Below are 18,480 nucleotides of genomic sequence, written 5' to 3'. Positions count from 1 at the left end.
TATATTAAATAACATAGAAAAAATCTCATCTCAACCATAGCTGTCTAATGAAAGAAACAAAACTCTCAACCTTTGACATTATGGGGCTTCACTGTTATCACAGGATCCAAAGGCAAGTGACATGGAAATGGACTTATTTGTGCCAGTACCAAACTTGAAGGTACTTCAACAGATTAGATGAATGGTAAAATAGGGTTGAGAAACTGCAGAGTATGCTCAACTACCAAAGCTAAGTTTTTACCCTTATGAGGGGCTATTTACAGTAGAAGTTTTAATGTAGGAACTATATTTCTTCATAAAGAGAAAAAAATGGTTCTTGAGGCAGTAAATTCTGTACATTATAGATTAGATAATACGGTAAAAACATATTGTACAGTAAGTAGAGGCACTAAATTGAGTAATACGTGCTCACTACTTATTTCTTTGTAAATTAGTTAATTTCCTGCATCTGCAATGTCAGTTCCATCACAACATCCACCTTGCATTAAGAATCAAAGTGGAAACAGTAAACTGCAGCAGTCTATCATTTTGTGTTTCCAGCAGAGATAATTTAACTATAACACAGTGACATTGAATATTGATAGAAAAATGACAGGCCATGATTAAAGTTTTGTGCCAGATAAAATGAATAGCTGGCAGATGAAAAGAAAACAGAAATTAATTTCCCTTCTGACTCCTGTACAAGTGTATTTTCTAATTGTTATTGCTTAGTATTGTACTGTCTTGTTTTTTAATAACCATAATAAAATATCCATTATTGGTTTTCAGCAATAAAAAAAATGGACTTCCCCTTTACTTGCTTGAACAGAAAGAGCAGTTACATAATCTGGCCACATAAAATGCAAGAAATCAGTTATGCCCTCAAGGTGTTGATGTTAGTTTGCTTGTCCTTTTATAGGTAGGAGAAAAAAGGAAATAATATTATCAGGCTCTTTTTAGATCTCAATTTAGATTTCAGCTCTTAAATACTATAGACTGTGGATGCAATAGGTGATTTTTATCCTAGCCTATGAGAAATTGTGATAATGGCTGTTGCTGATAGGTTTAATCTTTTAAACATTTGGTAGAAAGCATTGCCAGCCATTTGTGTTTCAGTGTGCACTCAGTATACTGACAGCACAGTGAGGGACTGCATCTTTTAGTATTAATATTGTGTTTCGCTTAATTTTGTTAGCAGACTTCTACACAAAGTTGTAAATGTTTTGACCAAAAAAAACTTCTAAACAAATGCTATACACAAGTAAAATAACTAATGCTATTATTCACTGTAAAGGTCGAGAAAATGAACCTCATCCACCACAGAATATGTCTATTGATATTTTCCACTATACGTTTTCCAGGATTGAGAATTTTTACAATATTCAGTTGTCCCATGAAATATAGACACATGCACAAGTTTTTAAAATATGAATTTAATTGTATGACTTTAAGCACCCAGTTTTGAAAATGTTTGCCATATAAATTGGTGGGGATGGGCACGGGGATGGGATTTATAGGCGGGAGCACAATTTGCTAATACAAACATGCTGCTATACACACAAAATGGGTACGTGCATTTAGTTTACCGTTCCCCATTCTTTTAGTCTTCTATTCTGTTTTGGTAATTTAGATATGTTTGAAAATTTTGTCCTTAATTTTATAGCAGTTGAGAAATAAATTTACAATAATAAACCTATGTAAACTCTTTGTATTCAGAATCATTCTGAGAGCTTGTCTACATGGGAACTCTTAGGAAAGTTAATACAAATGGATTTTTAAATTGGATTATTTGAACTGTATTAAATCAGACTCAACTGTATTAAATCCCTGTGTAGATCCTCATAGTCAGAATTAAAGTGGTTTTAATTTGGTTTAGCTCAATTCACTTTGAAAATGTCAACAAAGGGTTTAATGCAGTTTAATGAAGCCACTTTAAATTCACACTTTAATTAATTCAGATTAATTTTCCTTATTATCCCTGTGTAGGCAAGCCCTTAGCATATTAAAAGGAATTTCTTTATATGGGTTGAAAAAGTTTCCTTTTACATGCATTGATATCCCAGAGTCCTTTGCAAGAAGATAAAAGAATCCAATGATCATTGTTTACAACTAAAATACTTTTAAAGATATATATAAATCATGTAATTTAGATCTAATCAGCAAAGTCATTTATACAATACACATTTATTTTGTACACCGTCTTTCAGACAATTTTAATCATAAGAAGTTTTACAAAGTTACTTCAAATAATAAAAGTACAGCACTAAATAATGAATAATAGCAGGGGAAGAAAGGAGAGGAAATTGGAAAAATTGTTTTCAGCTGAGATATTATATGAAATGAAGCACTATGGAGGCTATTTCTAGCAGCCAGTGGTGCAAGAAAGAACATTCTTTACCAATAGTGAAAGGCCTGATGAGTGTCAGTTGGGCGCAGGGAGTGGGTAGAGAGAGGTAAGGTCCATGAAGTAGGCAGAGGCAAGTCCATAGAAGATTTTACAAATACAAAGGAAATATAGGAGAGGAAGATGGGGGGAATGGAGGAGTAAGAAGGTACCAGTGGAAAAGTTGGTTTTGACAGTGGCACATTAGCAATGTTGTAGTATGTAGTAAGAGAATGAAGTAGGTCAGGAGGAGGAACTGGTTTTAAGGAACCAAATGTCCAAGTGGTCCCAGGGTACAAGGGGAGAAGGCAGGGGAGGGAGAATAAAGGGAAAAGAAATAATTGATTACAAGGATTTGGAGTAAGTGTCAAAGGGGGACGAGAAATTAAAAAAAAAAAAAGAGGCAATCTTGGAAGAAAAGAAATAGGATTCCTTGAGCCTTGTTGGGGAAAGACTGAAATTGCAAAGTGTTTAGATGGAGAAGAGAGTTAATAGTGCTCATGAACAAACAAGGGTTGTTAACAAGTTTGGAAACAAGGGAGCAGCAGAAACAAGGTTTTGGTGCCCTGGGAAGCATCAGTATAGCGTAAAGTATGTAATGAACTTACAAGATTTCCAACTTTCTTGGTGGCCGTAGAGATGAGATATACAACATTGTTTTAGTAGGCATTGAAATGTGAAATTGAGACTCTGGGGTGTATAACAGGCTTTTCTCATTGGCAGTGAGAGAAGTTCCCAACCCCAAAATCAAAAACAAACTAACAAAACCCAACCAACCCAAAGTTCTCTTCCATAAATAGTCAAAACCAAAGCCCTTTCTATGGTCTGAGCAAGGGAAAACCAATACCCCTGCTTGAACTGAGTCCAAGTTTTCCATTCCCCCCAGTCTATTCTTTTCCTCTTTCTCCTTTTGTGTGTGCCAGCTGAGTCCTGTGGTTTGATGAGCTCCAGCTGTATCTTCTCTACCTGATTATTCCTAAACCCAGAGCTAACAGGGTTGTGGGGACCTTGACTGACTAAGCCTCATGTGATCCAGTCGCATGATGGAACATTACAGAGCGGGTTTGGATGAGCAGTGGAAAGTTGTAGGCATCAAAAAAATACGGGGGGCGGGGGGGGGCAGGAGGCGAAAGTGGCAGTGTGAATGTTAAAGAATCAAAAGCAAATCAAGCTGGAAAAATTTAGATACAGATGTTTGAGATAACAGGTGTGAGGGTAAATTTCTGAAGGATTAAGCAATATTTGAGTATAAACATAGCTATTAATACATAACATGAATGGTAATATGGTAAACTACATTAAAAGGCGGGGTTTCTAAAAATATGGTCTTCATGGGTTTTTTGAATGGATTAAGCATTACTTTTCTTGATTTTCTTTCCCTCCTTCTTCCTGGCCTCCCTTAGGGTGGTTACCTTTCTAGAGACAGGTAGACACTGTATGGACATACAGTAAGAGAAAGATCTCTACCCCAAAGAATCTAAATAGATGAAACAGAGAGTGGGAGGGAAAACAGAGGCATGGAGAGATGAAGTGACGTTCCTTAGCTCACACAGTAGGTCAGTGGTAGAGCTAGAAATAGAATCCAAAGCTCCTGATTCCCAATCCTGTGCCCTTTTTACTAGACCATATTTCCTTCTGATGTTAAATGGTATTCTGTATCCTTTGTAATGACTTTCCCTGGTTATTTCTGTCAGACCCATTTCATCACTCCTTAGACATTTTTTACCTAGGGAAAACTCCTCTTAATGTCAATTCAAGTTTTGCTTGAGCAGAGGGTAAATAAGGCATCCTGAATAGGGATTGCAGACTGTGGGAAATTATTGGCCAACTGTCTTTAATACATTTTCCAAGGCATACACTGTGTGTAGGATGAATCAATAGTAAACATCTTTCATCTTCCTGAATGTCATTAATTCTAAGCTTTTTTTTCCTTGATGCCTGCACTTAAGCCCTGATTCAGGAAAACACTTGACCATGTACACATGCTTACATCCCTTTGATGTCAATGGGACTTATTCATGTGTGTAAAGTAAGCACATGCGTAGGTGCTTTCCTGAATCAAAACTTTAGTCCCGATCCCAATAGGGTTGCCAGTTTTGATTGGACATGTCCCTGGAGGTTTCATCACATGACATAAGATTTAATTAATGATTAATCTTTAATTCCTGGAGACTGTAGGACAATCCTGGAGAGTTGGCAACTCTAGCTTCTGTTAGGAATCAGTTATCTAAGTTACACATTTATTTGTTTCTATTTAATTTATGTTTCCACTGCTGGAAAGTTTTTGCATGTGTATTTATTGAATATGAATTTTATTATGCTTGGTTTCATTTTCAGTCTCACTTTATTGGCTTTCATGATATGGCTTCTCACAGAGGTTCATTCTGTCAGTTAAAAGAACAGTATCTTCTACACAAACAATGTTTTGGCCACTGTGGATCATGAGCCATTTTTCTTCACGTTTCAGTCATCAGAAGACATCTCTGAGATAAGCTGCACTGAGATTTACAAAAAATGCTTCCTCCTTGTCTAGCTCCTGTTACTTTCTATAAAAATATTTTGGCTATTCTTACTTACATGGGCACATGTTTTCATTTAGGCTAAAGTATGCAAGAGCCAAAGATGACGTGTGTGTGTCTGCAGTGCTCTTAGCAGGAAACCTATTTTCCTGGACTTCCAGCGAACACTCTAAATAGTTTTAGAGCAATATTCTGCTGCTGAGCTACATGCAGAACTCCTGTTGACATCACTGGGAATTTTGCACGAAGCCTGAGGGGAGAAATAGCCTGTAAACTTAATAGAAGATGGAAAGAATCCTCAGGGAACAAATCCCCCTTTAGATATATAATCTTGGGTCATGCTTTTTTATATAAAGAGTACACTATAAATAGCTTATAAAGGATCAGTAAGTGATTAACCAATTCGTATCGACTGTTATAGAGTCCAACAAATCAATAGGTTTCTTGTAATACCTTTGATTGATGTACTTAACACACACTGGTATGTCTGTAACGTGCATATATAACATCTATTAGTCAATTATGTATTTCTAAATGTAACTTCAATATAAAGTGTGACCTATTCTTGACCTGTCCACAATGTAGGTCCAATCCTACAGAGTTATACTGTGCTTAATTTAAGAAGAAGAGTAGTCCCAGCCACTTCACTAGGACTAATTACATTTCATTATATATCTAAAATGCTGAAATAGTCAAAACATTGGACCACATAAAGAATTTTTTATTTATTTGGCATGTGGTTTTATGTTTGCTGTTTGCAATTTTCAAAATATTTGTTTAAAAATGCCCCTAAACTTTCAGTAATTTTAAAATAAAAAAATTATGGAAGTATAGCCCCAAGAATTAAATAGACTCAGAACATCAAAAGCATCTGTGCATTTACTGCTTTCAGTTGAAAAGTTCAGCAACATAGGGTCTATTAACATACATATTTGATAATCTACTTAGGGATACATCAGGAAGTACCAGAGTTTTACTAATATAGTGGCAAAATAATAATGTCCTTGAAATACACCCAAAGCTGTTAGACATGTACGGTATTTATGGAATGCTGAAATCTGTATAAATCTTAATCATGATCAACTCATGATGACCAAATGACTTGGTTAGTGGGTGAATAACATGTACCCAAGACACTGCTGCTTTATGGTAGTTCTAACACCATTTGTTTTTCTGGCAGTAATTATTGCATATATCATTGTTTCTATCCTAATTGTATCAGTGGAGTGTTCTATTAAGTTGAACAATCAAAGTGGGCTATCTGTTAGAAGTTCCAAGTCAAGTCTTGAGTTGTCTAAAATGAATATCTCATAAAATACTATACAGTGGTGCTGACAAACTTTTATAAGGGGCAAGAAAATTGTCAGAGGTATACCTACAGGGAAAGTTTTTAACTACACCTCTATCCCGATATAACACGAATTCAGATATAACGCGGTAAAGCAGTGCTCCAGTGGATCAAAGCAAGTTTGATATAACGCGGTTTCACCTATAACGTGGTAAGACTTTTTGGCTCCGGAGGACAGCATTATATCGAGGTAGAGGTGTATGTAACCATTACACTGTAGTGACAAGCACCATCTAGTACAGAAAATAGTAGGGTTTATTTTATTTTATTTTATTTTACTTGGTGGTGGAGTGTTGACTGGAGGGAACATAGAATTCTCATGTGGCATGTGTTGAAGATTCCCCCGCCCTTTCTAATTAGCATTGCTCAGAACCCATTGGGATTCAGGCAGCAATTTGAAGACCTCATGTCACATTCCACCTTAAATAAATATGCATCCATACAAACTGTAAGCACTAATCCAGTGGCTCCATTTCTGACTCCAAATTATTCACACTTGTATTCTGAAAATATTGCAGCTTCAAGTTTGGGTTGGTATGTTTTATTTGTGCAATAAAAAATACTGTTGTTCAAAGTAACAATTTGTCACTCAAATAAGCATTTTATTACTAGCTCTGCAATTAATTTATTCTGTGTTCAGAGTAAAAATCTTAAATATCTGTGGTAATCGAATATCTGATTTAGTCAAGAAAGTTGGAATAAAATATTTTGGCTTGTTTAAATTTTTTAACTTTATAGCTGATAGATCTGAAGGACATTGATAGAAAATGCTGCAGTTGTTAAGATAAAATCTAGATATTAGAGCACTGAAATGGGAGTCAAGACTGTGGGGTTCTATTTCCTTCTCTGCCACTGACTCACTTCACTGTACTTCAGCGAGTAATTTAACCTCTCTGTGTTTCGGATTCAGCATTTGTAAAATGAAGATAATATATGCCTGTGTGTCATGATGGTACTGAGAAGTTTAAATACCTGATTCTGCAAAACCTTGCATGCATGGAATTCTCATTGACTTCAACTGAAGAACTGTACATGGAGGGTTTTCAGGATAATATTCATAAAGCACTTAAAGATCTTTGATTGAAAGAAGATACAGACGTGCAAAATATTAAGAAATTCTAAATGGAAACCTCCTTTCAACTCCTTCTTCAGCTGGAAAAAAGGGAACAGTACAATACCACAAAGTGAGGTTGGGGAAAATAGACAAAAAAGATAGGAGAAGGCTGAGGGAGAGTAAAAACAGTCCTAATTTAATTAATAAATCTTGATTGACTGATGCTTTAGATTTTTGTCTGTTTCATTCTAGCAAGAATCTGAAAAGTTACATACATTATTTTCTTAAAAGTATAATTTGACCAACATATTTAATGCAACAAATAATGTTTTAGTTGAAGTGATAACGTTCTCTCTCAGAACAACTTGAGGAAGATTAAGTAAGTACTTTTTTACAGTACAGATATACAGCCACTGGGAATGAGTAAGGCTCTGATCCTGCTCCCATTGAGGTAAATGACAAAACTTCTATTGACTTCAGTAAAATTAGAATGGGGTCTAATCTACCTACTGTACACACCACAGAAGGTAACAGCATCTTAACAGATTTTTCTTGACATCCACTTTGCAGTAGATAAATCCCTCTACTGCTTCTCAGCTTGAAATAACTCATTACCATTTTAAAAAGTGCTGAGCTCTTTATGAGAGCATTGACCTGCCCTTTTGGTTAGGTTTAAAAAAAAGTTGTGTGTTAGGAACTATTCTCCCTGAAACAAATTTTTATTTTTCTTTGGCTTTTATTTCAGCTGTGGGAACCAGCTGCTCGAAAGAGTGTGGGAAGCTGACTTGGAGGCCTGTCAGCTGTTGATCCAAGGGTTTCAGCTGAAAGAAGCTGGTTGCTGTGTTTCAGAGGGAGAAGAGGGCCGAACAGATGAGATGGATGCTGATGATGATCACTGTTCAGACACAGAGAGAGGAAAAGAAAGCCACTTTCCAAAAGGCACAGAGCGGGGCGCTGTTCCATGCCGCATTGCTCAAACCAAATGCCGTGAACTCAAAGAGGTATCTAGAGTTTTCTGCAGATTGTTGAATGTTGTCATTGTTTTTCATTTTGAGAGGGAGGGTTAAGGGTCAGCAAAGCAGATTAAGAATTAACTTTAGATTTGACCTCAAATAAGGACAAAAATAAAATAGCTTTATGAAAACTCTCCTAATCCTTTTTCCTTTCACCATCAATCTTTTTAAGATTAAGAAAGAATATGTAATGTACATATCGATTTTGGGGAGAAAATATTCTCAGAAGATTCTTTATGGATTTAACACAAATTATCAACCATGTCTCCTCTCACTTACATCAGTTTCATGCTAGTGTGACTCAATTCACTTTTTATTCCTGATTTACATTAGCATGAGGGAGAGGAGAAGCAGTCCCCTAATGTCAGTGGAATGGTCTAAGTCTTTCCAGTTCAGCTGCTGGCAGACTTCCAGTTTGCATCAAATATTAAAAAGGAAAAAAGGAGGAGGCTTAAAGGACTTGACATATTTCTTTTAAGTTTTGTGGTTTTCTTTGGAATTTCTGTCTTAAATATTTACAACTACCCAGTAATCATTTAACAGCACTGCAAGGATAAGCAAGCTGTTAAGGAGTCATACCATCCAACAACACCATGTAATGTGACCCAAAAAACCCCAAACCCTATGACATGCATTGTTTTTATTTCTTTAGAATTTTGTTGTCAAAAATTAAACGTGTGCTTAAGAGCACTTACTGTTAACAGCCATTGAACTCTGCACCATGTAGAAAATTGATATTGAATTGTGCATTTGTATTGACTGAGATTTAGCAGAAGTCAGCCCATTTCCCTACTGTAAATTCCCATCTGGTCTAGTAAAATTCTATTCTAAATCAGGCTGTGAATGGTAATTTCAACCTTTTGTAAAATAAAACGTTTTACATAGCTGGACAAGTTGTAACACAGAGGGCATTTTCATCCTAAATGGCCAGCTGTGGTTTTTAATTTTATCTGCTATTCTTGGTGAATCTGCAAAGATAATGCCAGCAATTCTGTTGCTTAGGTAAAGCTTGACTCTTCTTCCAAAAGTACAACTGAGAATCTAGGAAGGTTTGGGATTGATTGTGACTGATTCTTCTACAGTCAAGGCTAGTAGACACAAATTCCAATCTCCGTTGCAGCAGCATAAATCTGGATTAACTCCATTGAAATCAACCAAATTGCTCTGGAATTACAAAGAAAGATTAAAGATTGTTTTAATGAGCCATAAATCCAGAGTCTTTATTAAGTCCATGATTTTTGGTGTCTAGCAGAGTTATGAATTTAATTTAAGTTCCTAGGCTCATCTTTTGAAGATGATGTTTAGGTTTCCTTTGAGGACCATGACTGAAAGGTCAGACATAGAATGATAATTTTATGAGAGGTGTTCACCCAGGGCCGGCTCAACCCATTAGACGACCTAGGTGGTCGCCTAGGGCGCTAACATTTGGGGGGCGGCGACCGCGGTGGTGGCATTTCGGTGCGGGACCTTCTGCCGCTTCTGTCAGCAGTGGCATTTCGGGGGCGGGACCTTCCACCACCTAGGGCGGCAAAAAAGCTGGCAGCGCTCCTGTGTTCACCCACCAGCAATATGGTGTTTTTGTCTTATTTTTCTGTGTGAGTTTATTCAAGAGCTCGGTGATTGTCTGGTTTCACCCACATAGTAGTTGTTGGGGCATTTAGTGCACTGCATGAGATAAACCACATGGTGTGATAGGCATGTGTAGGACTCATGGATCCTGAAAGGTGTGTTGTGGGGGGTGTTGATAATCGTAGCCATGAAGATATGTCTGCAGGTTTTGAATCTGTTGTTATGGCAGGGTCTGGTGTCACTTTGAGTTATGTCCTGTTCTGAGGGGAGCTTATTTCTGCTGATACTGGCTACACTGGAGGATTCTTTGAAATCCAGAAGAGCGGTTTTGGGAAAGATTTCTTTCAGGATGTGGTCCCCATTGAGTATGGGTTTTAATACCCCGTATGGTTTCCAGGGTGGGGTGGTAGATGACAAGTAGGGGTGTGCAGTCAGAGGGGTTTTCTTTCCTGTATCGAAGCAAGTTCTCTCAGGATATTTGGATGGCCCATTTAAACATGCAATCTACTTCTCTGGTGGAGTGTCATTGTTTGGTGAAGGCAGTTTAAAGTGCATTAAGGTGCATATCCTGGACTTTTTCCTTGAAGCATATTCTTTGGTATCTGAGTGCCTGGCTGTAGATAACAGATTTCATGGTGTTTGGGGTAGTTTCTAGATCTGTGAAGGTAAGTGTGGTGATCTGCAGGTTTCTCATATGTAGTTTCCTACATGATTCGATTATTGAAGCTGATCATGGTGTCCAGGAAGTTGATGCTGGTGTGGGAGTATTGTAGAGAGAGTTTGATGGATGGGTAGTGGTTGTTGAAGTTGTGGTGGAAATATACAGGGGAGTTTAGATTGTCTCTCCCAGGACTATCATTGGTTTCATGATGCATTTTTCCAAGAATTATGCTTTGGGGTGGTCCATGAACAGGTTGGCATATTGGGGAGGCATCCTAGTACCCATGGCTGTTCCCATGGTCTGGGCAAAGTGTTTGTTGTTGAACATAAAATTATTACAGGTGAGAATGAATTGGGTGATGTCGGTGTGGATATGAGTGTTGTCCATTGTCCTGTAGATATTTGAGGTAGGAGGCAATTCCCTCATTGCGAGGGATGTTGGTATATAGGGAGGTAACATCCATTGTGGCAAGATGGTATTTGGAGGGAGGCTGTTAATGTGGCAGAGTTTCTGGAGAAAGTCAGTTGTGTTCTGCAGGAAACTGGACTTTTGTGTAGTGAGTGGTTTGAGGATGGTTTCTCTGAGTCCTGATATTCCTTCAGTAAGCATGCTGTGGCCAAATATGATGGGTTTGTGTAGGTTCCCTTGTTTGTGTATATTGGGAAGCATGTAGAAGGTCCGTGGGGTGGGTTCAAGGGGTATGAGGTTCTATAGTTTCTCTCGGAGTTGTTTTGGGAAGGATTTAAGGATATCCTTACATTCCTGGATGAACTGTGGTGTGGAGTCTTCTTACTTTATTATAGTAGGTGGCATCAGAGAGTTGTCGGTTGTCCTCATTGACATAATCATCACATTTGAGGATTATGAACGGTCTCTCTTTATCTGCTGGTTTGATCACTATCCGGTGGTTGGATTTCAGAGGCTGTATAGCTGTCCTCTCCGCAATGGAGAGATTGTAGTGGATATGATGTTTTGGGATTTCACAGTCAAATTTTTCCCTGAAGCAATCAAGTGTGTGGTTTCGTCCACTGTGGGGTATCCAGTCAGATGATTTCTTTTTCTTATGACCATCACTGGGGACAATACTATGAGCAGTACAAGTCTGTCTCATCTTACGCGGGGGTTCCGTTCCACGGTTAGCGTGTAAAGCAAAAACCGCATATAGTCAAAATTACATTGAGTTCAATGGCGGGCGGAATCACCTGCACTACAGGTACTATATTAAAATTGTTATTTTTCTCTTTTTTTTTTGTTTGTTTTTGCCGACCGCGTAAAGTTGAAATCGCGTATGTTAAATGCGCGTAAGATGAGACAGACCTGTATTGTCTTTGTTGTGAAAGACTTCTTTGAGGCAGAATCAGTGAAATAATTCTTCTAGTTCTCACATGTTAGTATGGTATCAAATTCTGTGGTGGGGCAGAAGTTCAGTCCCTGAGAAAGTAGATAATTCAGCTCTGGTAAGAGGTAGCCTTGATAAGTTGATGACATTGGGGTGTCACCTAGTATCCATCTGGTGGATCTTGGTGTCATGGTTTCTCCTGGAAGTGGTGGTCTGTAGGTTGTGAATTTGTTGTAGTTATTTCCATTTTTTGTTTTTGTGTTGGATGGGGTGGGGGTGGGGTTATAGTTGTTTTGGCTTTCTTGCATGATCTCCAGGTAGGGTTCCTGGTTTTTTTCTTTTCAGCGTATGGGAACATGTGATGATTTCTTATTTGAGGGGCCTCCCTTCTGGAATATGTGCCGTACTGGAGATGGTTCCTCAGTTTTTCTGAAGAGCTCTTTAGCATATTTAGAGTTGTGTGTAGTTAAGTGGTCAGAGGGTTATAGATGGTTAGTCGTCTGGAAGTCCTCTTGAATTTGCTCAGGAAGTAGAGGACACTGTTAAGTTTGGTTTCCTTTTTCTTCATGTTGTGGAATTTCCATTTCAGACAGTGAAATCTGATATCTTCCCATGTTGTTTGCCGTGTTGTGGTAGTTGTGTTGGTCCCAGGTTATTAGAGATACAAAATGGATAAGGTAATTTATTTTATTGGACCAACTTTTGTTGGTGAAAGAGACAAGCTTTCAAGCTTACACAGAGCTCTTCTTGGAAAGGTACTCAGACTATCACAGCTAAATACAAGGTGGAACAGATAAGGAGTTGCAAGTTGCACATGTTGCAAGTGACCATTCAAGGTGAAGTGGATAGTTTACACCTCTACAGTTGTATGACAAAGGAAGGTTAGTGGGTTACAGATTGTTGTAATGAGCTATAAATCCAATGACTTTATTCAGTCCACAGTTTTTGTTGTCTAGCAGAGTTATGAACTTAAGTTCCCAGACTCATCTTTTGAAGGTGCTTTTCACGTTTTTTTTTTTTCTTCTGGCTCATTACAATAATCTGTAATATCCTGGGACCAAGACAGCTACAAGACTGAAAACAAATTTTACCACGATTTTCTCAGTTGCTCCCCAGATAAAGTTGTTGAGTTTCCCAACACTGCCTGCTTCCTATGTTGACCAAGTGATTAGGTGCTTCATTTCATTTTAGAAAAATGAGGCCAGTTTACGCATTTTGAGACAAATGAAGCTGCTTACAATGGCATTGGAAATTCAATTCCAGAGCTGCTTCAGCTTCAGTTCTACTACCTTAGCTTCCCAGATTCTTGTGTTTCCCCTATGCCTTTCATTCAGTTTTGGAGGTCTTAAGATCTGACCCCAGATGGCGCCTCTAAATAATACATATATACTTATGCCCTTAGTTTGACATTATTACATTTTCAAGATTTTGTTTATTTTTGTGAAGTATAAAATCTGTACAAAAATTTTCATCATTGGTGTTGTGGTTTAGACAGTAGCATAACAGGCTAGTAGCATCTGAACAGGAATGTTGGGCAGTGTATGTCTAGTGAGAGAAGGCATGGAGTGTATCTTTCACAAACACCGCCAGTTATGGGGTAGAATATTTAATAAACACATTACACCTTTCTATAGCCATGGCAATAATTTGAGAAAGAGAAACTGGGTAAAGGAAGGAAGCAAGACCTCTGATCTGTAAATGCACTTACTTGAGAGGGCTGGCATCTCTTTTCCAGCATTTAAACTTTCTGTCATGATGCATAACTGTGGAACTTTTGTGGTTGTTTAAAAATAGCTCTGTCTATGGCAAAATAGGTTGTATTTACTAGTTACTCTTTCATTTGACCACTGAAAGGGTTTTAAGGTATCTCTTAGGGAACAGCTTATTGATGATCATTAGTAATCAACCACATGATAATTTATCATGTGACAAGGGATGGAGATTATAAATACTCACTTAAGGAAGAACGTGCATTTACCAAATTATTTGATGGTCTTCTTTGCGTCCTTATGGAGTCCATCTAAGGTACATATCTTGATAAGATTGAACTAATTTTTGTGAGGTATCAAAAGAGGAGTGGTATCCTTTGAAGAATATTAACTCCTTTCCAAAAAAGAGGAACAGAGGCATCATTTGTTTTGGAGCTTGCAGAATTGTTAGCTTCAAAACAATGACAGAAAGGATATAATACATATGCACACACACTGGCAGCCTGGCAATTGATTCACTTTATACTGAAATGTTATGAGTGAGGGGTTGAAGGCTGGATTCTAGTGGTTCATTTGTCAGTATTACCAATAACTACTTCATATACTTTCACTTCCAGTCATTTATCTTGTTACCTCTGGCAAAACATTATTGTAAACTGGGTCCTGGGTTCATGGCGCTGTATTATAAATTCAGTTTCCTCACATACGATTAACTTTTGCTCACAGGTTTCATTAAAAACTTAAGACTTATGCAAAAGGGGTTTGAAACAGGAGAAGGGGAACAGCCAGTCATTCAAGATCCTACTGGATTTGCTCCTTGACAATAAAGACTTGTTTATTTTATTATTATTTTTAAAATAAGATATATCTTATTTTTAAAATAAGATATATCCTCAGTAGATCACAGAATATCACATGCTCAGTCATGATTGTTCAGGCTTTGCATGCTTTGAAAGTTCCAGATATCTTACTTTCCTGTGTGATCATAAGTTTATTATCTGACAGCCTTATCCCTGTATTTCTTAAGACCGTTGGAATATATTTTATAGTTGTACTTACACTGAAGACTCACAAATACTATTGATACTCACAAATACTATTCTCCTTTTAACCTGCTTATGTAGAACTCAGAATTAAATATACTGTGTTTAATGGGACAATAAACTACCTGTGGCATCACGGAATAACCATATCTAACAAACTTCCCCTGCAAAACCAACTGCAGAGCTGGGAAAACATCTATAACCCATGACAACCCTGCTGGTAGAAGCACCTTTACTGGTTTTTGCCAGAACTAAATCAGATGGGACCAGCCAGAATTATCCTGAAACAGCCAAAAACACCTGAGAATAAATGGCACCCCACTGGAACTACCAACAGCTAGTCAGAACAGCAGTCTTCTTTAACTTATTGGAACAAATCTATAAACAACACTAATCAGTCTGAACCAAGCCAAAGAACTCCTGCACCAGACAGAGCCAAGACAGATTCTGGCAACTTCAGGTATGGTTCTTCTATCAGGAACCAAAATTAACTTGCTGGAATTAAGTAAGAACAACATGGAGCCACCTTTAGTCTGAAGGAACCAAACTAGAATCATGGCAATTGGGTGTGATTCTGCCTTGGTCCCAGTGGGTCCTAGATTTGTTCCTTAAATTTTTCTGTAGCTCTAAATTGACTCCAAGTATTTTTACTCTGGTTACTTAGAAATGGAGGAGGTTGGAATTTTTTTCATAGTTTGTTTCTGGGTAATTTCTGAATTATACCAGGATTTTTCCCCGTCTTATATACAATAACACTTCATTTCTCAAGATATTAACACCTGCACATTGCATCTCTCCTTGTGTGTCCTTGCTTTGACTTTTGTTTGTTGATATTTTCCTTGTAAGCAACATAAGAGACACTGCTGACAACTAATAGCTGTGTAGATTTGTGTGTGTTAAAACCTCCCTAACACCTGGTATCTCTAGGATCATGTATACCCATGAACCTTCACGTTTCATTTCCTGACCTGTCCTTTTTTTCTTCTTCTTCTGGCATGCTGTGCAGTGTTCCCTCTTTAACCTTATGAAGGAAGGAAACACCTACTAGATTTCAAGAGAATTCAGGTGATTAAAGTTTCAAGGTAAAAAAAACAAAATGCAGTAGTATTACCTTTGGTACGCCAACATGTTTGGTAGCTACCACATCAGTCATTTGTAACATGTATAATTCCATCTCAATGCTTGAAACAGTGTGTGTGTTGTTAGAGTAGAGATCGGGTTGCCAGGTTCTCTTCCAGCTGTGCTATTAATTTGCTTGACCTTGAGCAAGTCACCTTTCCTCTCTGTACCTCAGTTTTCCCATCTGTAAAGAAGGTTTGTAAAACGCTTTCAGATCCTTGTTGAAAAGGTGCTATATAATTACACAGCATTTTATTTGATTAACTATGTTTGAGATATTAATACTCTGTGATATTGAAATGGACTCTCACTAAAAAGAAATGACAACAGTATACTTTTTAACTGACAAACGTTAAAAATTAAGTCAAAACTGAATGTGATACAGTGTTTGTCAGAATTTGGTGATAGCAGTCAGCAATAAAGCCTTTGTCAGTGGGATGCAACATATTACCATAGATTAAAGTACCCTCTGATCCAGGAAGTAAATGTGCCAGATGTAAAGGGCAACACTTTTAGAAATCTAAACAAAATGTACTTTCATATTAGTTTAATTAAATATTGTATTTGTAGAGATTCAAAAATCATTTGGAGACTTTAAATTTATCTACCTTAAATGTCAACATTGAACATCAGTGAAGGTCAGTGTTTGAGTATGTTTTCTATATCCTTAATCCAACCTGCAAAGGGATTCTGTAACAACAAGCTTGTATACAGTGCTCAGGTCACCATTGCACAGCCAGCATTTACCCACATTTACTGCACAGCGATGCCTAAGATACCGCTGCCCATTCTAACCATAAGGAAATACTGAGGAGTGCCAGATACCACTTTGTGGTATCTCTGGGTAAACACTAGCTTTTTAATGAAGACCTCTGTATCTCATCAAATTTAATCCTTCCAAGAACATGAAACATAGTAAAAACCAACAAATGCACTAACCAACACACCAACAAACAAAAACTAAAGACAGAGTTAATGTCTTTGCAGAGTTCCCTTCTTTGCAGAGGTGCAGTTCTGAAACGTTCACCAAGAATATTCTATGTTTTATAATTTGTTTCGTATATACAGGTCTCTGATACTGTGTATTGCTTTGTCAAAACACTAACTTTAGCTCTATTCAAGTGAGGGCTACAAATAGTGTGTGTGTGTGATACTAATATATAATTTTACAGTTTCATGACTTCCCCAACTACCCCTCAGCCTAGCCATTTAAATTACTTGTATCGTAGTAGAAATGTGCCTTGAAGAAGGAGAGGCTAGTAGCCTTATGGATCAGTTCAGGGAAGTCTTCCATATCTGTATGTGCAGACCATGGGGCCTGCGTGGGACACCAATGGGATGCTGCACTGGCACAAGGATGTACTCGTGCAGTGTCACGTAGATGATTGGGGCCTACAATCTTAATTTATAAATTAGAGTTTAATCTGATAATCGTTGGTTCTTTGTACAATATATTGACCAAATAAATCTAATAATCTACATTTCACCTCTCTCATTCTTTCAGCTTTTTGTTAGAGTGGCTAAAAAAGGTTTGCTTTCCACATACACTTTTTGAACTTATACTGTTCTTTACAAACTTAATAAAAGATTCCACCTCAACCCCATCTACTGGTTTTGAAGATGATATTCGTTTGTTTGTAGATTTGAGGGGGAGGAGCAAAAATCACGCTTATTTATAAAAGAAACTGTAGCCTTAAATATGGCCTGGCTGTCATTCCATAATAAGCTCGATGGAAAATAGCTTTTAGGTTTCTCCTTTGTTGACTTCTATCCTCTTTCTTTATACTTACACAGGCTGAACTCTTATATTGTTTTGCAGCATAATTTTTACTATGCTATACTGCTGCTACACAATTACATTAAAATCCTCATGTTTATACATAATGTATTATGTTTATCTTATGACCTATCCCTAACAGGTTGTGGAGGATATTTCATTTGGTACAGATGATCATTTATATGAGGTAAGTGCTTTCTAGACAACATAAGAGGATTGGGGGAAATTGTACTAACTTCCTTGGGATTCCTTTAAAACAGATAGCTCTTTTTCACCTTTGGGTGAAAATTGCAGAATAGGGGGCAGATATTTAGGAAAGCAAGGCCAAATCCAAAATGAAGGGGACCAATCTTTCTGCCACTGAAGATAATGGGAAAACTACTAGTGACTTCAGCAGAAGCACGATCAGACCCTAAGGCAGTGATTTTAACACAGATGTAAGAAATAGCATTAATGCATCAGAGAAATAGACAGCTAGAGATAATTAGTTGACTCTAGTGTACAACAATAATGATATTTTAACATGGAGCAAAATCATAATGCTTGTTTCCTCGTCTACCTGTACCATACTTTTTGATTCTATTTGAATCCCTTTGAACACATTATTTTTCCTTTCAGAAGTATATAAATGTTTGGAGTATCGATATTCAATATAAATGTTATCTGGATACAAATCCTGGATGTTTGTCATCTTTTTGGTATCTTGTTTTGCAATCATTTTGTAAATAAAGATGTCAGATCCTACAGTTTGTATCTTTGAGTAAAGTCTAAAATAATGAAGTAATTTGAGATGCATTTCCTGTCAAAAATAAATGGGAGGACAACCTCTTTTTGGCTATAAACTGAGTGGTCAGATAATAAATCTGTAGTTACGCTTATATTGCCCTTAGGAGTAGTATAAATTCACCATGGCCCAATTCCACACTGGGATACCTTCGGCTGAAGCTTACATATTGAGAAAGTTTAG

General features: G+C 37.4%; 1 protein-coding gene across 1 annotated transcript in view; it reads left to right on the top strand.

Annotated features, from left to right (window-relative positions):
• The window catches only part of DISC1 (DISC1 scaffold protein), a 344,506-nt gene that overhangs the window by 295,000 nt on the left and 31,026 nt on the right, over positions 1 to 18,480 (top strand). The window contains 2 exon segments of the mRNA XM_034765114.1: positions 8,029 to 8,284; positions 17,656 to 17,700. Coding sequence (XP_034621005.1) covers positions 8,029 to 8,284; positions 17,656 to 17,700 — 301 coding nt within the window.

Source organism: Trachemys scripta, chromosome 3 (assembly GCF_013100865.1).
Source record: "Trachemys scripta elegans isolate TJP31775 chromosome 3, CAS_Tse_1.0, whole genome shotgun sequence".
NCBI classification, from domain to species: Eukaryota; Metazoa; Chordata; order Testudines; family Emydidae; genus Trachemys; species Trachemys scripta.
The sequence above is the reverse complement of the archived record's forward strand: the minus strand, read 5'-3'. Positions and strand labels throughout refer to the sequence as shown.